This window comes from Anopheles nili, chromosome 3 (genome assembly GCF_943737925.1).
Source record: "Anopheles nili chromosome 3, idAnoNiliSN_F5_01, whole genome shotgun sequence".
Taxonomy (NCBI): domain Eukaryota; kingdom Metazoa; phylum Arthropoda; class Insecta; order Diptera; family Culicidae; genus Anopheles; species Anopheles nili.
The window spans coordinates 34339841-34364429 of NC_071292.1; the positions used below are offsets into that span (position 1 = coordinate 34339841).

General features: G+C 50.6%; 1 protein-coding gene across 1 annotated transcript in view; it reads left to right on the forward strand.

Annotated features, from left to right (window-relative positions):
* The first annotated feature begins 1288 nt into the window (after positions 1 to 1288).
* LOC128723345 (uncharacterized) overlaps positions 1289 to 24589 on the forward strand; it is a 95821-nt gene continuing 72520 nt past the window's right edge. Inside the window, 10 exon segments of the mRNA XM_053817074.1 lie at positions 1289 to 1339; positions 14609 to 14822; positions 14915 to 15016; positions 15098 to 15214; positions 15293 to 15424; positions 15508 to 15879; positions 16189 to 16431; positions 16648 to 19014; positions 19088 to 19381; positions 19459 to 24066. Of these exon segments, the coding sequence (XP_053673049.1) occupies positions 1289 to 1339; positions 14609 to 14822; positions 14915 to 15016; positions 15098 to 15214; positions 15293 to 15424; positions 15508 to 15879; positions 16189 to 16431; positions 16648 to 19014; positions 19088 to 19381; positions 19459 to 24066 (8500 nt within the window).

Genomic DNA, 24589 nt, shown 5'->3' on the forward strand with positions numbered 1-24589 from the left:
TGGCTCGTGTGCCTGCTGGCTCGGATGTGCTGCTAGTTGCAGGAATAGACCTGGTGTTCGGACGATGCACCCTGCTCCCAGCATGGTATGCGGCTTCATCGGCTTCACATGAGGCAAATTTGTATTTTACATACATCATTACGATCGTACTATTACAATCTCGTCATCGGGCAGGGAGCGGGCCTTTTTTATCGCTCGTACAATTCGCCCTGTAACACGTTGGATGGGCATTTTCTCGAGATGTCCGGCAAGGGTTGTTCGAAAGCCGTGCCGTGAGGTGAACGGCCGAGGATCGCGCGTTCCTTCGGGCGGTACATTTCCCGGGTGAGAAACCGAGTCGAACCACGCACCAGCAGAGCTGTGTTCCCGGGTGCTTGACGCCCTTTTCGAGGGTGGTTGCATTCTAACAACACGCTGGAATAGTGCTCAACAGAGCTCAGAGCATCCGCCTACCGTGCGACGTACCAGAACGTCCGTTGGAGATCGGCTCCGTCGGTTCGTTGATTGTTTTGCAATTATCCGTTGCAAAATCGTTGGTGTGTCCGCGAGGTGGTCGAACATTTGGCAATGTTGCAGCGAACTGCATGCGAGAGAGGTGCCATATCGGGAGTGGTGTGTGCGGTTTTTTTTTTTCTCTTCTGCAAAAGCCAGTTGCACCATTTGGGTAACGGTGGTTCGTTGGCGCACTGTTCCGACGATGCAGCAGAAGCAAGCGAGTTTTCTCGCGCATCCCATGCTCGCATGGCTTTGGCACGGATCTGTCAAGTGGCGTCAAGTTGCGTAAGTGGCTCACTCACCGTTGCACGTTTGGCACCATGCGGCGGGGGCTATTATTATGCAAAATTGTACCGATTTTCACCGAGCGATAGTGTCGACTGACGCATCTTACAAAGGCAAGCCTCAAGATGAGCAGACCACCATCGGTGGAGGTCAGAACGCAGACATATTGCAATGCACGTGTTACATCGCTCGCTGGCAATGGCAAAGGAAACGGCCAATGAGGCCAATTGCTATCGAGGTGCTTGTGGACTTGTTGGTTAGCTGGAGCCCCGCCTGATGAGGACGCTAGTTCTGGAAAAGTCCCGTAATGGGATGGTCACGCATGCCATTTTACACCTAAGCGATAGGAATCCGGAAGAACGTCAAGCGCTTTCTCATGGGGCCAGACTTTATTCTGGTCCATTAATTCAAACTCAGGTTTTACGAGCTCAACAAGATCAATATTCCATACGAATTCCATAGCGAGATGTATTAATGTTTTATTTTTTTATCTATCTTTTCAGCAATAATGAAAATATTTTTGCCACTAGTGGTGTGGATAATTCTTCTGTTTCGAACGGTAAGTACAGTAGTTGAAGCAATAACCATTCATTTGTTCCTTCCGGCAATAAGAAAGCGAGTGTAAGCGTACGATTCATGGGAACTATTTAATTTCCTTTGCTCATTTGCTGATAAGTGAAGCTTTATGGACGCTACCTCGCAGTTTGCCATTATGAGACGCCTTTATTGGATTTCTATTTCTTCAATTGGATTGCGCGATGAAAGTGAACATAACTCAAGCAGCAAATCACGCAATTTATTCCCTACGTTCGCTGCGATCGCAGGAATGTTCCTCGCCGATCGGCGCCATATGAATATGCTGGCAGCTGGCGCGGCAGTGCCAATGCATTTTTCCCCAACCGCGCAACGTGAAGGGCCGAACGCAACCTTGGACTTGGCAATGCAATGCACGCACCAGCGCCAACCCCAAACGATGGACCATTTATTTTGCGCATGCAACCGTCTCCACGCGGGCGTATCACTTACCGAACGCGTGTACTGTCTTTCGAGTTCGAGTTTCTTGTTGCACGGGTTTTATTTTATATAACTATATGCAACCTCCTTTTTTCACTCGTTAGGGCCACCGTTGCGTGCGGGAACGCTGAGGCGGCCACACGTTTCCGTAATTAGCGCCTGATCCCGGCGACGGATCTGGGAATGGGATGCCCAGACGCGGATGCCCTAACAAGGGTTGCAGCAGCTCATCGGCCGCCAAGCAAGATATGGCGTGTGTGCATCCAGGGCGCATATGCTAAATTGGAATTTTATTGTACGACGAATGTGTGGAAAGGAGCATTTCATTTACGAGCCAGCCCGCCGTGTGTGTGCGTGTGTGCTCTTTTGCTCTCGTTCCTGTAACGATTGTGCCGATTGTCCTGGTCGAAACAAATCACCGATCACATTCGCCATTTGTGGATAATTGTTGGAAATTCTAGGGCTTACTGACGAAAGGACATTGCACGGCCGGCATTCTTTTGTCGTCCTCGTGTTTGAGCTCAACGAGGGCTGGGAGTTAAAACAATTTATTATTCCTCTTGTTTATAATTCCCCATATCAATATTCTTTTTTTAATTCGGAAGAACGTCTTCCCTCACGCTGCTTCAGGTAAAGGTAGATCGATACATCATCTACAGAGGGAGAGCAATATACCACCTTATACATCCTGCAAAGTGCGTGATCTTAAATCCACGATCTCTACATGCCATCCCACGGTGACGGTTACGTGCAGATGCCGATGCTTTTGCTAGCAATTCGAACGTGTTAGTCGTTCCGCAAGACGCTTCCTTCTGAGCTGACCCCATCTGGCAGGAGGATCGCTATGCTTCTCCATATCCGTGACCAACGCAGCGCAGGAGTGCGCGCATTTCACGAAACCAGTAACTGAAACCGATGACTATCGCCTCGTTCACACTTCTGCGTTTAGCGAGCCGTACTGTTGCAGATCAAGATCAATGGGAAAGGCGGAATGTTGTTGCGGAATCTTACGTTTTTATTTTCGCTCCACCGGCCAATCTATACGGAGCGCGAATCGCCCTGCACCGTGCAACTCCAATATTGCCGGGCACAGAGGAAGCCTGCGAGCCAGCAGTCGATTGCCGACGGAAGAGTTCAATTCAAGGCCGGTCGTTACGGTTGATGTAGTTGGAAAGGGGCTGCGGCTCGCAGCTAACCTTAGAGTGCAAAATATTTAAACTTCTCGTGTTTTATTTACGTCGGCATTTTTTTTTTAATTTTTAACGACGCCAGAATCGCACCGTCGAGTAGGAGGCGCCCGCAATTATGAGCACAGTTGTTTATGAGCCATTTTTCTGATTGAAAAAGCGTCATAAACGCGTTTAAAACGAATACTTTATACTCTGCGAGCGAAAATAGTGAAGATCTCAAGAGGCGGGCTGGGCGCTATCAATGTCTATTATCTTTAAAAGCGATTTGTAGCACTTCCGTTTCGTTTCTTGATGGCAGAAGTCGATTTTTTGCAGCCTCTAATGCTAATAGCAAACGATCTTCTTTTAGCAAGCAATAACTAAGTCTGCGGCAACAGATTTAAAAATCTCCCGATAAACTTCTGCACGAGATGCGTAATAAACGGGGTCGGATACTCCCGCGAAATGGTTAATTTAGCCGCTTATTATCGTGAGGCTGTCGATTGGCAGCAAAATGGTCGTAATAATGGTAATAAAAACATGCTACACATGCCTATGGTTAGAGCGCAAGAATGTTCCATCATTCAGCGAAGAAATCTGTCCCGCCAGATCGAACTCGTTGCAGCACTTTGCACAGGCACACATGCTGGCCCATTCGTCTTCTGAAACTGTGTCATTAGCTTAACGATCGGGCGATCCTCCGACTTCCTGCGACCAATGGCAAAGCCATTAGCCAATACGTTCCGGTTCTGAGCAAAGGTTCCGTGCTACCGTGGGAGACCCGGGACGTCGGGCGATTCCATTGGCGATTGATCGCGGTATCCCGGCCCGTACAACCCGGTAGCCATGTTGCTCGGGATTACGTCGTAGAACTAGTACCGGGCGCGTAGTGTAAACACACACACACACACACCTAGCTCCCGGCACGCCATGCCAAGCCTCCTCGACACCCGGGACAAGTGACGGGAGAAAGAATAACTGTTCTTTGCCGTTCCGTCGCACCATGTAAGATCTCTTAGCCCTACCTTACTGCGCTTGCCTTCTAGCTCACGGCGGTGTTTTCTTCTAACGCCACGGAAACGGTGCCAACCTAACCGGGAGCCCTTAATTCCCGAAGATGCACGGCCAAGCGTGTCAGGCAGCGTTCCTGAGTTCAAACGGAATTCTCATCCAGAAGAGGGCAGGAATTATGTAGGCCGCGTGCGCGCGCGCGCCAGGTCGGGTTGCTACAGTAAAAGCCAAATGTCATAGCGTTGCCGGCAGTGTTGCCAGTGTTGAGGCTGCAGCTACTGCCGGTTTACCAAACCGTGCCACACTGTGAGGCCCAGTTTGGCGAGTCTCCGGAGTCTGTGCGTGTCGTGTGGGGTTTGGTTGTGGTGGGATTTCCGTTTTCCTACCCCCAAGCACCCGGAGATGGGGTCGGTTCGGTGTTGTGTATTTTGCCATCCTCATGTACTCTCGCAAGCTGTAGTCGAAAACCGGTCAACAAACACACATATTTCGAAGAAAGCTGCAAAACCGGTTCAAGCCGGGCAAACGATCAGCTAATCCGCAACATTCCCTCGTCTGCAAAACGGCTGGTACGGCACCACCGGAGTGCAACCGGTAACGATGGGGTCTTTTGGTTGCAGCGAGGGTGCATTCGAATGCAACCGCCTAGTGGAGTTGGTGTTGGCGTTCCCGCCGGAGCCAGCAAATTGGGTCAGGAACAGTCGGAAACTCGGGCGGATGCGACGACTCGGGTGGGCAACGCTAAAAGGCCACCACGATGCAACGCGATGGAACCGAAACAATGGCTGCAGATGGACGCAATTAACGGCCAAACCGCGACGGAAGTGAGCGCTCTCAAACTGTCATCGCTGACCCGATTGACGGCGCTTTGTTTTGATAGGTGCCTAGCGGGCTCTCGGATGCTGCGGAAGCTCATCCGACTCACTTAGCAAACAGGTTTGTCCGGACGAACGTAACCCTATGGCGAAGCACTAATGTGTGATTTTTTAACAGCTTCCTGTGGCTCATTTGCGAGCGAGGGCCTGTCCCAAAACAGAAGGTGAAGAACCTCATCCCACGGGTGCGTGTGTGTTACGCAAGAACGTTCCGCCGTTGAAGGCACTCCGTGACCGGCACCGGTGATAAGTATGCATGGGGTGCTTATTAAATTAAATCCTGCAAGCTCTCGACGCCTTCAAAGTTCTGAGGCAAGATCCGCCGGTCGGGTCGGGACGCATCGGCACGGTGCGGAATAAAACGTGCTTATCTGGGTAATTCCCTAATCAGAATATTATCGTAGGCAATTTAAAGCGGTGACTGGACCGGGCGAGAACTCGCGGCTGAATCCCGGCGTGACCACAAGTGGCTCGCGTCGCTCCAGAAACGTTAGCCAATTACACCTTTACGAAACCCATTAAATTTGGACGGCCGTTTGGAGAGCGTCGATCGAGGCGAAAGGTTGGCCCGTTCCGATGAGGCTTTCTGGATGCCAATTTAGCGCGTAATGGAGACAGTGTCCATGACAGGACGCCACCGGTTTTCGGAACGTTCCAATCTTACCGACTCTGCATCTATTCGCGCGGCGGTTCCTTTGCTTTTGTTTCAATCGCACATTGGCCTTTTGTGTGTGCCTGCTTTTCTTTTTGCTTGTTGTTGCTTTACACTCCACCACGGGCGCCGTCTTCTAATCATTAGTTAATAACTATTTCTCTCGGTTAATGTCCGCACCTAGAATAAACAAAACCGTGGCACGATAGCACCGTCGAGTAGGGGCGCGCTAAAGCGTTGGCACCGTGGCAAAGAAGCGGAAAGTCGGAATCACGACGGCCAACCTAGGCTACGGCGGTGGCTTCGTTTGGGGCGTTGAACCTTAGTTGTACGTCGGCCGTGGCCAAGGCGCCGAACGGGCGGAATTCTGATCAAAACTTGCAAACACACCGTTTCGTTTTGCTCGGTTCTCTCTATTCGCTTCTGTGTCTCTCTATGAACGCCGCACCTAGCCGTGTGGTGAAGTTTTAGTAATTTTCAATTTCCTACGCACATCACTCCCGCACAGTGGACGGACCGATGTTGGGATCGAGCACCACCCTGCCGAACATTTGCGATCGTACAACGCCACGCGGAAAATTGAATAATTTCAGGTGTTAATTGATATTTGTGAGGGGTGGAGTAGCACACCGAACAAGTTTGGTTGATTGGTTTTTTTTCGGTACCTCGATCGCAAACCCCTCTCGGAATCGCACTCCGAACACCGTGCCAGAAGGATGCTGCAGACGGAGACCGAGATTCGGTCGATGTTATCGATTCGCAAACGCTTTTAAGCGATATTTGTTTCTCTTTGGCACCATTGGCACTCACTAATCATTATGATCGCTCTGTCGGGGCCATGTTTTCCATCAGGTGCCCGGGTATAATTAACCATCAGCGATAACAGCATGCGCTGACGGAGCGAATTCACGTCGCCTTTGCGTCGGATTGAAAGCCATCATTATGTAGCGTATGTGCCCGAAGTACCGCCCAATATAACTCGCTAACAGATGGGTTGCCTAAATGGTCAAATTTTTTGCCATTCCAAACACGTGAATTGGAGCTAAAGAAAATCAAATTATGCTACCCAAAAGTAAACGTTTCAGAAAGTAGTGCCCATTCAAATATCAATCGGATGTAGATATATTTTGTGTAGCACACACAAAAGGAGGGTTTAAAGCAAAACAGCTTGCAAAAATGAAATACCCGCAACGTCATTTGCTTGCCACACTCTTGTTCTCTTTCTTTAGGCGTATGAATTGATACTTTGCTGCAGTATCGATTTTCCAGACCGATTTGCATACAAACTGCATACGTTACAGCATTGCTGTGACTTCACTTTCCTTTTTTGTCGTTCATCGTTTTAGCTCACTTTCACTTCTCTCCTGTCCAGGGCTCGGATTATTCAACAGGAAAAGGCTCCTGCACGGAGGCGCTCGTATGCGACCGACAGACCGGATCGTATGAAACCCTTTTTTGCAGCTTTTCATTTCCTACGGGTGGCCCCCATTCTGTAGGCGGATGCAAGTCGCCATTTTGAAGCCGTTTGCCTAAAGATAGCGTATCATAATGAACTCGTCGGATTCGATGCATAGCTGCAATTGCAAATAATTAACGAATCTGTCGGCCGCTCAGTGAGTTAATTGAATAATTGACATAGCCGCAGTGCTTCGATTGGATGCCAATTTTATTATCGTGCCTGTGTGCTCATTCTGGGGTGCGCTTTACGCTTTACCGAAAGCAGCACCGAAGCCACCCGCCCTGATGCTGCCCCATTCGAACAATCCTTCACGAATCCCTCGCAATCACGGGGTTCCTTATAAGCTGGTGCGCGCGCGGATTCGCAAGTTGCCGGCCGGCGGCGGGTCGGATAATGGAGAATTCCTTTATTTGCCTGCCGACACGACTTACGCAAATATTTGCCGTAATGAAGCGCACCTAGCGGCCTAACCTTGAGACGTGGGATTCGCCTTTTTGCTGTTTTGTTTGCTGCAAGATTATTGCACTCCGGCTTGGGCAGGCGGTTTCTTCGGTTCCTTCGGTTCCTTCGGTTGATGGTACACGGATCTAAATCAAGGCTGCACGTCCACGGCAAGAGAAGAGTGGCCCAACCCATCCCAGGAGATGAATTCCTACCGTGCCTGAGCGAGTTAATGACGGGGATACACCTCCTGTCGGCATCTTCGATTCCGACGAATTCGCTGCTTCTATTCCCCGTCTAACATCCGCTCGAACAATGACGGCTCCGACACACGTGCCGAAGGTGAAAAGTGGCCCCAGTTTTTTCTACACACCCATGTCCACTGGGAGGGATATTTTTTCCGCCCGTAATCCAGATCGTAACTTCATAATTTCAACCCAAGCACCCCCGTCACCAGCTAGCGGACGGGCAGGCTTTAATTCGCACTAATGTACTGGCTCACACATACCCGGGTGGTTTCTCCCTTGTTGCGGTTCTTGATCCCCGCAAAAGAAGGGCTAGATAGCCGCCATTTTCAGCCCTAATTAAATTAATGTTCCCCCTCTTCTCAATGGTCATTGTTTTCGGGCATCTTCACCCCTACAGGGGGCGCGTTAATGGGGCTAGCTGGACAAGCTAGGGTGGCCGGAAAAGCGCGAGCACTTGACACCTCCAGTCCGGTTTCTCGTTCCTTTCCTCCCTGCGGACTCATTGGCCAAGGGCACACCGACGGGGTAATGGTTGTCGTTTGTCGTCGCTAATGTGCTACCGCGAGGTGTTCACACCAACTTGCCGCAGTAATGGCAATGGGTATGCGGTTAACCCGTGTTTGATAACAACAACCCTTATTTACCGGATGTCTTTGAACTCGTCGCTGGTACGCTGAAACTCCGAGTGTATCGCGTCCCAGACACACGACGTCCAACTCGAGCCAGTCTTTTCTCGTGCTTGGTTTCGTGCAATTTTGTGTAAAAAACCCATCCAGCCAACCTAGGGCTCTTGTTCTCAGCAGCAAGGGCTCATGTGTGGCACATTCCTGGTGGTGAAAATGGAACCCCCCAAAAAAACCTGTTTCTTAACGATGCACACAATTCTGACGAATTTTGCGCTCGGAAACGAAAATAAATGGCTTACTTTAGGCTTACTTGTGCTCGGATGCTCGTTTATCATCGGTTTTCGTGCGTTTTCTCCCCTGCTTGCGGCCTCGAGGCGACGAGAAATTGCAGGGTTGATGGTTCATTTTTTTTTGTTCATACACATGGAAGACGGTTTCACATTTATGAAAAGCATTCCATTGCAGGCTGATTCCGCGGTCCACGGGCAACGAAAAGTGCTACTGGTTGGGCAGAACCATTCCCTCGCGGGTCCGTAAATGAAGCGCGATCCGACAAGAATGGACGTTCCGAGGAATCTCGGAGGAAAGGCAACAAGTAAAAAAGGGAATCTAAGGTTCTAGCCACTCTCGCGGACGCTGGAGCAAAATGTAACTGTTAGGGATTATATTCCTCCCACTTTTTCTCTTTTTTTTCTTCTTTTAATAAACACCAATTTGAGCGCAATAAATCTTGGCAGCACCATAAAATCGAAGCAACTTCAAATTAATAAGCTCGAAGCACCCATTCTTGGGCACCTACGGCTGCTTTGCCCCGCGCCGTATGATCATTTTATGGTGGCGTGTTCCATCGGCGAACCCCCCGGTTTGGTTCTGTTAGCGACCGATGGCAAGATTGGAGCTGTTTCCTTTGGAGCATCCCCGCGAATAACGGTTCCCGGCGGGCGTACTTTCGTGAGCCACCATTATTTACAGTATCACTGTGGCTCGGGCGACCCCGGAACGGTGTCGATAGAAATCAGCTAATTACCATGTCGAAAGCGAATCGTAATTAAATGCAATCAATAGCCTGGGCCCCCGTGCGCAGGGTGGAGAGATCAATCAAGTCGCGTGACAATCAGTTTTACACCGCACCGGGATGATTGGCTCGCGGATCGAACGTCCGATAGCACTTCGTTCTACCGTTAGGAGGATGCGATCACGATCCGATGGCGCGCGTGTGATGCTGGTTCTTTTCTTCGACGCTTTCGCGAGCGCACAATTCATCCTACATATTCTCTCCATGCCAGCCCACCTTTTGCGCGGGATCGCATTGTCCTTGCGCAATTGAAACTGGCGCACGAAAAAGAGGAAAAAAAACAACAACCCCTTTAAAGGTGCCACGTGGTGGCAGTATCGTAATCCAATTTACCGCCCGTAATACATCGCCGGGTTCTCGCGAGCGTGCGGCAACGCGAATTGACTCTGCGTGTAATTTATCGATTAATATTGGACACACGATGCGAACAGGCTAGCGTGAGAGGCGCCCAGACGATCGTCCTCTGGATCGTCCTCGATAGTACGCACGGCAGTCGATAAACTACAAAGTTGCCGAAGCGACACCGCCGTCGCGTTATGACTATTATCATCCGACGGGGCTCATCATCATCAGCGGGCCTTTAGGTGGTGGAAAAGTTCTGGGATTAATTTTCCTCCGTCCGATAGGGCTCTCGTCCCTGTTATTTATTCCCATTGTGGGTCCACCACCGGCCTACCAACTGGCGCCAACTCTCTCGCGCTTGGCTCGCGTTCTGCCCACGTTGCTTGCGGTCATTGTAATGAAGCAATAAATTGCGCCTGTATCATACACTTTAACGGAATGTCATTTGTCAATCGAATAGCCATCGAGTGAAGGGTCTATAAGCAGCAATAATGGTGGCACGGGAGGTTATTTTTCAGGATTGCGCTTCGGGCAGCATCGGAAGCATCATTTAAAGCGCGATAAAGATGGTCTTATCGGATGGGAAAACGTTTAAGGCTCGTAGGCAAGCGTTACAAAAGGCAAATCGTGAAGGAAGCGAACCATTCGCCTGAGTGCGGATGTGGGCGCGATCGATCTGGCAAGTGATCGACAATTAGCAGGCGTAATTGTGTGTAGAAAATCGGGAGTCAAATCTTACTTTGCGTTGGGATGTTTATGCTTTGCAGATGTCCTTTTAAATAGTTACTTTCGGTGAGTAAACACACCGGTTTAGTAGTTTTATTGTTTTAGTTGTTTTAAAAAATCGTGTCTGCAGAAATCCTGTTATTGCTACGACCCTAGAACCATTTGTTTTGTCAACTCGGCGGCAAGTAAATTCGTTCCCCCTCGCTATGAGACAAACAAAAGTGCACAGCTATTTGACGCACGCGCATTTACGTAGGCATTTGTCAAGTGAACCATTTATATCGAATGCTGGAACCCGTTAGAATGTTTTCTTCGCGACCCATTACCTTTCGGGTTACGGTACAGAACTACGCAGGAGCACCCTTGCCGTTTTCTGAATCAGTCAACCGAAAGGGAAGAATTTTCCGTTACCAAAGCACAGTGCGCACACTTTGGTCGTCTTAATTGCACGGTGTATGGACAGGAAACGTTATTAATTATCAATAATCATCCCTTTCGGGGAAAGGTATGCCGGTCCGGTACGATATTAATTCGTTTCGAGCGCATCGAATGTCTTCGTGACTCCGATAGCAGCATATTGGGTCGGTTACGAGCAAAGTTGCGGTTGGTGGGAGTTAACTTAATGATTTTTAAAAGAAAAAAAAACGTTGGATAGACCGTGCTTTTGATAGCCAAGCTTGGTAGAACTTTTCGACGTGTTCTTCTGCCGAGAGCAGGGGGTTCGTTCGACCAGCCAACCGACCGTGACCATTGCCCATGGTGAAAGGTTAACTAATAGGTTAACGGAAACCAACCGTGATGGATGTTAGAATGTAGATTTCCGACAAGGATCGAACAATTTTAAAACCAATGATTTTGCTCCTCCCAGAATTGCTGACTAGGCATCGTGATCGTCATAGATATGAGTGATTAGTTTTACTGGAAGATCTCCCTACATTTTTGTACGTTGGAGGGTCCAAGGGTCCAGCAGTTTGTCTAAAAACCCAGCAACCCTGAGTTGATATTATCTTACACCCGCACAGGCATGATCCAGGAGTTTACTATGAGTTTTTATTGCCATGCTACAAATCATGTATGTCTGATGAAAATCAGTGTTTATCGCATATTGAAACAATTAATCAAATCCGAGCTAAATTTTAGATTGCCTGTTTCGTAAATACTTTTACTATTTCCAATAGCCGATGATGAATAAATTGATCCATCATTCACTCGTCCTTGTTCGATAAAAGTAAAAAAACACTTCTAACCGCGCGTCTTGCTTAATTTGATATACCATATTTATCTACTATTCTTTGCTCATTATAATTTACTCACGTTAATGTGATTAAATTTGTGTCTATTTACTGTAAAAATATAGTTATACAAATTCAGTTTAACCTTCGTCTCTTCATTTTTTTTTATTTTAAACTTCTTTAACTTTAATTTACATTAAACATTCCATTAGTTAACGGTGTGTTGTTGGCAATAAACATCAGACTTTAATTTTCTTTCTGTTGTTGAGTTTATGAGCAAGCTGGTCTGGTTCAATAACCAAATGTAGTTAACGTTTATTTGCCAATGCGCGAGGAATAGAGAAGATACGTGCATCTTTAAATCAACTCGTTATCTGCTCGCGAGGTAAAACATGTTCTCATCGACCGAGAAACCATCAAATCAACCGACCGACCTGCATCATTTGGCTGTAGGTGATCGTAAATGTGAAAAGTTTACCGTAAGAGGGGCATTACAGGTTTAGCATTATTGCTTTGGGTTTCCAATATTAGCTTGCGTGATGTACTGGTCTGAGAGGTGCTGGGTAATAGATACAGAGAGCTTAACCACGTAAGTTGTGGATGCACTTCCAGTAATAGCATTTTAGTTAGATAACTATCCATTTATATGTAATATTTGAACATGTTTTCTATACTCGACTCATTACGGCACATGTAGCCATTTAGATACGGAATTCATTAGTCTTTTAGCGATAAAAATAGTTTCTCGGTAAAACCAATATTGAACGAACGTTAAGTTCAGGAACAACTGATGGCAGCTGTACCGCTGGAACAGAGAGATTCACTTACGTTGAATTTATAATTCACCTTCCACTGATCCCGGCGATGATACAATAAATCAATGCTGTACGATGTTGTGGCTACAATCGTAAATCGATCCTAAAAGCAGAAAGATGAAAAAAAATTGTTTCATCTTCGATCGACCATCTCAGTTCGATCAGTATTGTAAAGTTGTAAAGCCGTTCGCTGAAAAGCTAGACATTAAATACGCATCTAAAGATTTATGGGTTTATTGGAATAGCTTGAAAAGGGCAAACTTTTTCCATATTCGTTTGTGTTACTCTAATAACATCCTTGAACGGTTCAAACGATATATGTTTTCATCTATCACAAAGCGGAAGGAAAAATTTAAAACGTTTGCGTTATGGCTCGTTTTTTAGCTGCCACATCCTGGTACTAAAATCACGCCAAACTTTTATTAAACATGCTGTATCATTAGCTAACGCACTATAATCACACGCTGCCAATATTGACACCTTTGGTGCTGATGACTCTTATTGAATGCTTCTGTACTAGTGTTTAACTTTACATTTAAGAAAATAGTACCCTATCATCAGTAGCATCGAATTCCAATTATTATTCTTCCACCATTAGCCTTGCGTCGTTTCATCGTTCACTGTAATGAAGCCGACGAATGAAGGAACCGGTACAACATCTCGAACCAGTAAAGGCAGCGATGAATATGTACATTGCTAACAGGTCGATTCTGGAACGTTAGCCCGGGTTCCTATCCTCAGTGTTGCTATAATAGCAGAGTATTTTCTAGGCATGGTGTCATGTTTTTTTTTTTCGCACATAAAATCGATTATGCGTTTTATGACTCTTCAAACACAATTATCGTCCTTCATCGTTTGGCATGATCCACGATTTTAGCACGATATTCCTCAACGCGATCAATGCAGCGAACGTACGTGAGTTTGTTGGAACCTAACTACCAATATTGGCATGATGGCTTCCTGATTCCTAGCAAACCTTCGCTTCCCTTGATGATGAAGTGACGCACAGATCAATGTACCTTGACATGAAAGGTTATATCGCGAACAATTGGGTCCATTTCCTAAAGTCCTAGCATGGTCTGTGAAGAATAACAGCCACAATCTACTTCCTTGCCAGTAGCACAAGGGATGAATCGGAATGATAGGCCTATTTAGATGTCAACTAGAGAAAGCCTTACTAGAAGCCACGATGAAGAAGCTTCTGTGGAAGGGTAGCAGTTGAGCTTTCCTAATATGGTCGGGAACCCAAATTACAATCCAAACCCCTGGGGAACCGTTATGGACGCAACTTATCTCGTGCGTTGGACAAACGATTTGGGCAACTTTGGAGTAGCACAGACTGGAGCATTGCGATCGTTCGCTTTACATTGACGGACAAAGAGCTGCTGTTGCTGCTGCTGCTGTTGAAAAAGTGTGGTCTCAGATTTTCTACGCGTCATCGTTGTCAGTCCTTTTTCAACGGTTGGGCATAAACTGGGTAATTGTTGGAATGTTCTTTGCGCACTCTTCGCCCTATGCTGGTCAGTACGCCGGAGCCACCCAGTGCGTGACAGAGGAACGTAACGCAGCCAAGGTTGCTACCATTACAATTTGTTTGTCCGTTCCAAGCAATCTAGTAGGCATTTTTATCCACATACTTTCCCTGCACTGCGCCACAGCCGCCGGATATTAGTTTGTAGTTTTTTTTCCTTTGAATAACGTTGCAGCACAGTGGAACGAGTGTAAATTGAAATTTTGTTTGAGACGCGTCTCAATTCTTGCCACGCGTAAGGAACAAGTAAGCCAAACGGTCATGTCCGATACTTTGTAATGGTATTATTCTAGAAACTCATTTTATGCACTGGGCTGCCCTTAGTGCAAACGAATATTTGATTTGACAATACAGTTTCCATTAGAGCAGGTGATGCGGTTCAGTAGCGACAAAACGTAAAATCGCCGGAACGAAAAGTCCGAGCGAACTAAATGTATAAAAAAAAGTCCATTGAAACCACCATTCGATCGGCAGCAGCGCCGTTAGGATGACGGAAGTTGCGCTTCGCATGATCAAAATTTAATGAAATTAATTTAGATGTTTGTTTCAACACACGCACGTGTTTGGTGTTCCCTATTCTATCGTTTCTTCCATTCTCATCCCGCTTTACAGACAAACGCACAGCTTTCCGCGTCGCGCAAGCACGTGGGAATATTTGGCTTGAAACACGAAGTGTTTTTCCTCAACCTTGAAGATGGCTATTTCGGATGCCAAGTCAACGAATCCACAGACTACCTGCAGCTGTACGAGCTGTCCAAACTTTGTGATGGTACATCGGATTGCTACATGGGCTCCGATGAGCTTAGAAATAAGTTAAAATGTACAAGTAAGTAGAGTTCGCTTGTCAATTGTGATGCGCACCAAGCAAGCCATGAAGTGTCATTTCGTGGTTATATTCATTTTCATCGGTTCTTTCAGATGATTGTGATAAAGACGGCACAGCTTGCTCTAACGGAGTATGCTTGGACGGCCAATGCCATTGTAATGATGGCTTTGGTGGTTGTAACTGCCAAGTACCGGGTAAGTATTCGATTGGTTGAGCTAGAAACTACTGTTGCAAAATTACTGCTGCTAAACGCATCCTCCTGTGTTCCCTTGCAGATGAAAACGAATGTAAATATCGACCTTGTGACGTTTTCGCCCACTGTACAAACACCCTTGGTAGCTTCACCTGTACATGCTTTCCTGGCTATCATGGCGACGGTCTTCAGTGCGAAGGTAAGCAATTGAAAAAGAAATGTCCGAGTTGTCGGTCCGACATGTGCTAAAAATGTGGATTCATCGATTATCACGCAGATATCGACGAATGTCAGGATCCAAACATCGCGCAGCGGTGTGTGGAAAATGCTGAGTGCTGCAACTTACCAGCGCACTTTGTGTGCAAATGCAAGCCCGGCTTTGAAGGCGACGGTGAAGAACGGTGTGCAGGTACGTAGAAAAGCTACCCTTGAGTAGAGTTCAGCTTAATTTCGTATGATGCACTCTAACCGTCTGCGCACTTTAACCGGCAGATATCAACGAGTGCCTGGATCCGCGAGCGTGTGGCCCGAACGCGGAATGCGTGAACCTGCCCGGCAACTACACCTGTCAGTGTCAGGAAGGGTTCTACGGAGATCCGTACAACGGATGCATCGATGTGGACGAGTGCGTTCAGCCCGGCGTTTGCGGACCAGGTGCCATATGTACGAACCTTGAGGGTGGTTATCGCTGCGACTGCCCACAAGGATTCGACGGAGATGCACGCTCGGCTCAAGGATGTGTCGACTACGACGAGTGCGCAAGATCGCCATGCGGCCGGAACGCGCTTTGCCGTAACGACGTGGGTAGCTTCCGGTGCGAATGTCAGCAAGGATTCTCAGGCGATCCGATGACGGACTGTCAAGGTAAGTGTGTTGGTGCCGGCGGACGAGAGTTGCCGACGGCGCGGACGTGTCTGGAAGCGGTTCCAGAAATACTTCACACCATCGATAAACCACGGCATCTAACAGCTAACGCATCTCAAACTCTAACTCTCAATTCGCATCAAAACGAATCATCAACTCGTCACGGAATCATCTTACCTTCACCTCCACATTGAAACACGACCGGCCAAACCGGGCAATGGTGCGCCAAACGCCTGCTATTAACAACCACACGCGAACACCACATACACACCCACCCACCCACACTCGCATCGGGGGACAACATCAAAGACGTCGACGAGTGTTCCGGTAATCCGTGCGGAGACGGTGCACGATGCACCAACACGCCGGGCGGATACCGGTGCAGTTGTTCACCGGGACTCACGGAAACGGACGATGGCCAGTGCACGGACATCAACGAATGTGCGAAGGCGAACGCTTGCGGAGAGAACGCCAAATGCATCAACTTCCCGGGCTCGTACAAATGCTTGTGTCCTCAGGGCTTCGAAGGACGCGGTGAACTGTTTTGCAAAAGTTAGTCTTATTCGCTTTCATTCCATCCACCGGGTCGCCGGTGCGGAATGGTCCGACCGTCGGATGCTAATGGCTTTTCCGACTTTTGGCCATCCCGACAACGCGCGGCTCGGTACAGGTTTGGCTTCTGCTTCACGTACTAATCACACCACTCATTACACACCCACACACACACACCCACACACCCACACACATGATTCTGTTTCCACATTCTAGATGTAAACGAATGCCTTGATAACCCATGCGGGGAAAATGCGCTATGCACGGACACGGTGGGAAGCTTTATTTGTTCATGCAAACCAGAGTACACGGGTGATCCGTTCCGGGGTTGCGTCGATATCGACGAATGCAGCACATTCGACAAGCCGTGCGGTGAGCACGCGGTATGCGAGAACACCTCACCGGGATTTAACTGTCTCTGCCCGCAAGGATACGTGGGTCGACCAAATGCGAAGGTGGCCTGTGAGCAGGCCGACGTAAACGTACTTTGCACGAGCGCATTCGATTGCACCAACAACGCGGAGTGCATCGAGGGCCAGTGCTTCTGTCAGGATGGGTTCGAACCGCAGGGTTCGGTGTGTGCCGACATCGACGAGTGCCGGCAGGGTGCCGGGTCGGTTTGTGGCCCTGCTGCAGTGTGTGTGAACGTGCCCGGTTCGTTCCGGTGCGAGTGTGAAGCCGGTTTCATCGGGACACCGCCACGTGTGCCGTGTAAGCCACCGTGTGCGGATGTCAAGTGTGGCAAGAACGCGTACTGTAAGGCTGAAGGTCCCGAAGCGTTCTGTATCTGTGACGAAGGGTGGACCTTCAATCCGGCTGACATCGCGGCCGGGTGTGTCGACATCGACGAGTGTGACTCAGCGCAGGGTCCGAGTGGTCGCTGTGGGTTGAATGCCGTTTGTACCAACCATCCGGGCAGCTATAGTTGCTCCTGTCCGGCCGGATTCACGGGAGACGCCACACGCCAGTGTCTGGATGTGGATGAGTGCGCCAGACCCGGGGCGTGTGGAGTTAACGCCATCTGCAAGAACCTCGAAGGATCACATCAATGCACCTGTCCGACGGGTTCGATCCCGGATCCTGATCCAAGTGTGCGTTGCATCAGTGTCGTTGCTTGTACCAAGGATGCTGATTGTCCTGGAAACGCAGTGTGTGACCAACACCAGCGCTGCTTATGTCCGGAACCTAACGTAGGCAACGATTGCAGACATCCGTGCGAGAAGGTGACGTGTGGTCCCAACGCCCATTGCATGCTAGTTCCTGGAGGAGGTGCTCAGTGCCTGTGTAGTGAGGGCTACACTGGCCAACCGGGTCAGTGCGTGGACATCAACGAATGCGGCGGCAATCCGTGTCCTAGTGGAGCCGTCTGCACGAACCTACCCGGTGGTTACACCTGCCAATGTCCCGGCGGGAGCTCGGGAGATCCATACTCAGGTGGTTGCTCGAAATCGGCGCTAAATGCTTGCAGTGAACGCAACCCATGTCCTGCGGGTGAAAAATGCATCCAGGACGCGTTCAGCGGTAACAGCGTTTGCATCTGTGGCCAGGGTTATAAACGCGACGCCAAGGGAACCTGTCGTGACGTGGATGAATGTGCGGACGCTACACGGACGGCGTGTGGAGTGAATGCGATCTGCAAGAACCTGCCCGGAAGCTACGAGTGTCAGTGTCCTTCTGGATTCAATGGAAACCCGTACCAATCCTGCGACGAGTGTCACAGCGCGGAATGCCGTTGTGCGGCCCCGTACAAGCTGGTGGAGGGCAATTGCGTGCTGGACAGCTGTTCACCGGATGGCCGATGTCCGGGTGGTGCCGAGTGTATCTCCATCACGGGTGGCGTTAGTTATTGCGCATGTCCGAAGGGTTTCCGGACGCAACCAAACGGTCACTGTGAGGACATCGACGAGTGTGGTGAAGGTCAGCAGGCGTGTGGTTACGATGCGATCTGTCTGAACACGATCGGTGGCCATGAGTGCAAATGTCCGCTAGGATACTCCGGTGATCCGTACCACGGATTATGCACATTGGCCCAACGTCGGTGTGCCGCGGATCGCGAGTGTGGCGCAAACGAACGCTGTGTCCAACCTGGCGAGTGCGTTTGTCCACCACCCTACTACATGGACGCGTACGATGGCAACCGATGCAAGAGTCCTTGCGAGCGGTTCCCGTGTGGTATGAACGCGCGTTGTACACCTTCCGATCCGCCGCAGTGCATGTGCGAGGTTGGCTTTAAGGGCGATCCACTGACCGGATGTGTTGACGAGGACGAATGCGCCAACAGTCCGTGTGCGTATGGTGCACAGTGTGTGAACCAACGCGGTGGCTACAAGTGTGTCTGCCCGCCTGGTATGGTGGGTGATGCGTACAAAGGTGGATGCATCCTGGAACAAGGATCCATCAAGAGCCAGTGCCGGCGCAATGAGGACTGTGCTGATACGCTTGCTTGCGAGCGTGGCACTTGCGTGAGTCCTTGCGCAAGTTTGCTGTGTGGCGCAAATGCATTCTGCGAGCCGGAAAAACACGCCGCTTGGTGTCGTTGTCGAGCGGGATTCGCCGAAGGACCTAGTGGAGATTGTGTGTCACGTAAGTACTGCAGTCACGCTCTACTGCATCGATCCGGATCTGGGACTCATCGTTTGTTTCTTTCTCGTTGCAGAATGCGAAGGATACATGTGCGGGCAGGGTGCAATGTGCATCGTGTCGACGGCTGGACCAACCTGCAAGTGTCCACCGGGAGAAATGGGCAATCCTTTCCCGGGTGGATCGTGTACCACCGATCAATGTTCAACCAGTCGGCCATGTGCTGATCCGCAGGTGTGCATTAATGGACGCTGCAAGCACAAGTGCGATGGCATGGTGTGTGGTGTCGGTGCAACGTGTGACGCCACCAGTGGCAAGTGCATCTGTGAGCCGTACTTCGTCGGAAATCCCGAGTACATCTGCATGCCACGTAAGTAATCGACTCTTTTTGACCAACACATAATTTTGACCAGAGGTTAATGTGCATTTTTTACGTGTCCTTTGCAGCCGTTTCTTCGCCCGCCTGTGAACCGTCATGTGGTCAGAACGCACACTGCGAATACGGAGTGGTGCAGAACCAGTGCGTATGCAATCCGGGCACGACTGGCAATCCGTACGGGTTGTGTGAAGCTCAGCAACGGAACATGTGCAGCCGGATGCGCTGTGGTGCGAACGCCGAGTGCCGCGAAACGCTCTCTTCTGCTGAATGCGTTTGTCCGGGAGGATTTAGCGGTAACCCGTACGTGGCCTGCCGAGATGTGGACGAATGTTCGGCGGCTGGTGTGTGCGGTGAAGGCGCGCTTTGCATCAATACCGCTGGAAGCTTTGATTGCCGCTGTAAGCCGGGTTTCGGTGGCAACCCGTTTGTGGCGTGTTCCGCCATCGAGAAGAGCGTGTGTGACAACCCGCGTCGGTGTCAATGTGGCAAGGACCTACGATGTCCTCCTGGGTACAGCTGCGAACGTGGCACCTGCAAGGACTTGTGCGCTAAGACGACGTGTGGTCCGCGAGCCGCATGTGACTCGGGACGATGCGTTTGCCCTCCTGGATACACGGGCAATGCGCAAGACCGCACGACGGGCTGTGTGACGGAAGGCCAGTGCGACAGTGACGCGGACTGTGCGAGTTCCGAGATCTGCTTCCAGTTGGGTAAAAGCGTACGCCGCTGTTTGGACGCCTGCAGCAAAGTGCAGTGTGGTCCGAACGCATTGTGCGTCTCCAACGATCACCGGAGCACGTGTATCTGCGCGCCAAGCTACGTCGGGAACCCGGGCGATTTGACCGTTGGCTGTCAGCAAGAGGCAAAGTTGGTCGCCGAATGTCAAGCGGATGGAGACTGCAAGCCAGGACACGTGTGTACCATCACGGAGAGTGGACTGCACGCATGTCTCAACCCGTGCAATGCCGTCGAGTGTGGTGTGAACGAGGTTTGCACGGTTAACGATGGCAAACAGCCTGTGTGCCACTGCCAGAGTGGCTATCGCTGGAATCCGGTGTCATCGAGCTGCGTGAAGCCTTCTATTCCGGACTGCACGACAGACACCGACTGTCATCAGGTTGCTGCTTGCCGTCCGGATGCGGTTGGTGTGTTGAAGTGCATCGCTGTTTGTACGGAGTTCACTTGTCCACCAAACTCGGTGTGTGTGTCTTCGAACCACCGTGGCAGCTGTCAGTGTCTGCCAGGATACACCGGAAACCCGAACGATCGTAATGGATGTCGACCGGAACAACACAACACTTGTCTGACGAGTGCCGAATGTGCGGAATCGGATGCTTGCATTATGCACTCGGGTGCCTTGGCTTGTCGGCCAGCCTGCGAAGGCGTGCAGTGCGGACCTTTTGCACTGTGTATCACCAATAACCACAACGCGCAGTGCCAGTGTCCACCTGGATCGTACGCCGGTGATCCATATGACCTCACCAAGGGCTGTCAGTCGGTGCCGTGTGTGTACAACCGCGACTGCCCGTCGAATCAGCTATGCAATCGTATGACGCACAGCTGCGTGGATGTTTGCCAGGAGGACACGTGTGGCGAGAACGCCGTCTGTATTGCTGAGAACCACCGCTCGGTGTGCCAGTGTCCGCCAGGATACCGCGCAAACCCCATTGCCGAAGTCGAATGCGCGCAGGTGCGATCCTGCGAACCTAATCCCTGCCATCCGACAGCCACTTGTGATCCTGGACCAGATGGGTATGTGTGCAAGTGTCCGATAGGACAGATTGGGAACCCTCTCACAGGATGTCGTCACGAAGGAGCATGTCCAGGTGGTGACAACGAATGTCCGGAAGGTGCCGCTTGTGTGCACGGGAAGTGCATCGATCCGTGTGTCAACGCATGTGGCATTAACTCACAATGTACCGTCGTGGACCGGAAGCCAGTGTGCAGTTGCAAGACCAAATACACGCCGGGTGTGACCGGATCTGCGCGTGATGGCTGCGTACGACTGAGCAGCGGCTGCTCGAGCGATTCCGACTGCAATGGGGACGTTTGTCACGGTGGCCAGTGTATGGTGGCGTGTCGCAATTCGAACGATTGCGCCAACGGAGAACGCTGCCTCAGCAACGTGTGCGCTGTGCCCTGTTCCGCGCATAGCCAGTGCTCAGAAGGACAGGCGTGTGCGGCTGGTGTTTGTACCGTCGGATGTCGCAGTAGCCGTGATTGTAGCGGATCTACGGCCTGCATCGAGTACAAGTGTGTGGACCCTTGCAAAGCCGATCGCAACGCGTGTGGACCGAATGCGCTTTGTGCAAGTGCCGACCACGTGCCACAATGCACGTGTCCTGCCGGTTTCGAGGGCAATCCTTCACCCGAGCAAGGCTGCGTGCGGATGCCGACGAACTGCGACTCCTCGGCACAGTGCGCCGCAGGACACATGTGCATCGCGAACCAGTGCAGTCTGCCCTGCAGCGAGACGACACCATGCGCCATTGGCGAGCGTTGCCACAACAGCGTGTGTGCGAAGGTTTGCTACACGAACAATAATTGTCTGCCGGGCGAGGTGTGCAGTGAGGCTGGCGTGTGTGTGCCGGGTTGCGGAACCGATGCGGATTGTCCATCGCAGCGCGTTTGTCAGGCCGGAAAATGCCGATGTATGAAGGGTTTTATTGGAACGCCTTTTGGTTGCACCGATATCGATGAGTGTTCCGATGAACCGTGCCATGCAAGTGCCGTGTGTGAGAACATTCCCGGATCCTACCGCTGCCAGTGTCCAGATGGAGCTGTTGGGGATGCGTACGCCGATCCGGGATGTCGGAAACCGAACCAGTGCCGGCGAGACACCGACTGCACTGATGAGCTGAGTTGTATCGGGGGCAAATGTCGCAGCCCGTGCAGTACCAAGGAATGTGCGCGAAATGCAGAATGCCAGGTAGTTGGCCACCGAGCGGAGTGTTTCTGTCCGGCTGGATACCTCGGTGACGCGGCGGATCGTGAAACCGGCGTCGGATGCTTTAAGGTGGAGTGTGTACACAACGAGGACTGCGCCGTGGATCGTGCCTGCAGCGAAGACTCCAACCGGTGTGTCAACCCGTGTGAGCTGGTCAGCTGTGGCCGGGGCATGTGTCAGATTGAAAACCACGAGGCGACGTGTGCCTGTTTCCAAGGGTACGCGTTCGTGAACGGCAAGTGCGAGGATATCGACGAATGTACCGAAGGATCGAGTCCTTGCCATGAGAGCGCACTTTGCGAGAACCTGCCCGGTAACTATCTGTGTTCCTGCCCGGTCGGGCTCGTTGGCGATCCGGTGGAGACGGGATGCAAGCGTGCCGACGAGTGCATTTCACACGAGGACTGCCCCAGTGGAGCTGTGTGCGTGGACGCACACTGCAAGAACCCGTGCGCGGAGAAGAATGTGTGTGGTGAAAATGCACTCTGCACGCTGGTCGGTGGCCAGGCACGCTGCGAATGTCCTTCGACGACACGAGGCGACCCGAAGGTGGCCTGTCGCAAGGTTGAGTGCTCAAGTGCGGACGAATGCACTGCCGACAGGACGTGCATAGGACACCGGTGCATTGATCCTTGCTCGCTGAAGAGCGCTTGCGGAAGCAGCGCGAGCTGTGTGACCAAGAACCACCTTGCCGTGTGTTCGTGCCAACCGGGTACGACGGGTAATCCGCTGTTGGGTTGTGTACCGCTACAGTACTGCAACAGTGACCTGCAGTGTCCGACTGGAACGAAGTGCAGCAGTGGTGTGTGCTGCTCACTGTGTGGAACCAACCGTGACTGTTTGGACGATCAGCTGTGCATACAGGGCGTTTGCCAACCGACCTGCCGCTCTAATACGACCTGTCCTGACTTCCAGTACTGCCACAACGGCATCTGCACGCAGGAATTCAAGTGTCGCTCGGATGACGAATGCGGTCTAGAGGAGATGTGCATAACCGACTCTAACGGACGGTCCGAGTGCCGAAATGCCTGCAACTCGGGTCGCGTGTTGTGCGGACGTAACGCCGATTGTAACGCACGCAACCACGTGGCCGAGTGCGAATGCAAGCAAGGATTCTTCCGAGATGCTGCTGGCGTTTGTCGCAAGGTTGAATGTGCCCGAGATGAGGACTGTTCTTCGGACAAGATGTGTGACAATCACGCGTGCAAGATCGCATGCCTGGCAAGTGAAGCACCTTGTGGCGCGAATGCACTGTGTTCGGCTGAAAACCACCGTCAGGTGTGCTACTGTCAGCCGGGTTTTACGGGCGATCCGCAGCGTGGCTGCTCGCTGATTGATTTCTGCAAGGAGCGACCGTGTGCCGCAAACGCGAAGTGCCGCAACAGCCGCGGTTCGTACAGGTGTTCCTGTCCGGCTGGGCTCGTGGGTGATCCCTACCAGGGAGGCTGCAAGAGAGCGGCCGAATGTGAACGGAACAGCGATTGCCCGGATGCGGCCGAGTGCGTGCAGGTGAACGGTGAATCGAAGTGTCGGGATGTTTGTGCTGGTGTGTTGTGCGGTCCGAATGCCGAGTGCACCGCCCGTAAACATACTGGGGAGTGCCGGTGCCGGTCGCAGTTCGAGGGCGATCCAAAGGATCTCAATAATGGCTGCAAATCGAAGCCACTCTCGTGCAAGCGCAACAATGACTGTCCGGAGAACTCGTACTGCCACGGACAGATCTGCAAACGTAAGTCTTCGCCGGCTATGGGGTTGAATGGGAAGCGGGTTTATTGTGGCCGGACGAAGGTCATGTGAAGGTGATCGAAACCGGCCGGTTATCAGTTTTTCAAAATAGGCAACAGAACAACGAACTGCTCAGGCAGTTGCAATCGGAGTAACAGTGTCGCGTAGTTAATTCTTCCTATTTAAATTTTTTAAAAAATTTAATTTTTTCTAGAGCAGATACACAACGCAAGGTAAAAGCGAGCCCTATTAAGGCTCGTCATCGCAATATACAGCGCAATACGCGTGGAGATATAGTACTAAGGCAAACAGTCGTACACTTGCACAATTTTAATTCAAAACCATAGTCAAACAAATTCACAGATGTTCGCGATACCTCAAAAAATCATTTCATTTAATCGTTAGTTAGCACGTAATACTTTACTTACTTCAGTAACTTGAATAACAGTTTTGAAAACCATTCAACCAACACCGAACTATCCGCGGCACAATCATCATCAATTAAAGATCATGAAAACGTAGTGTTA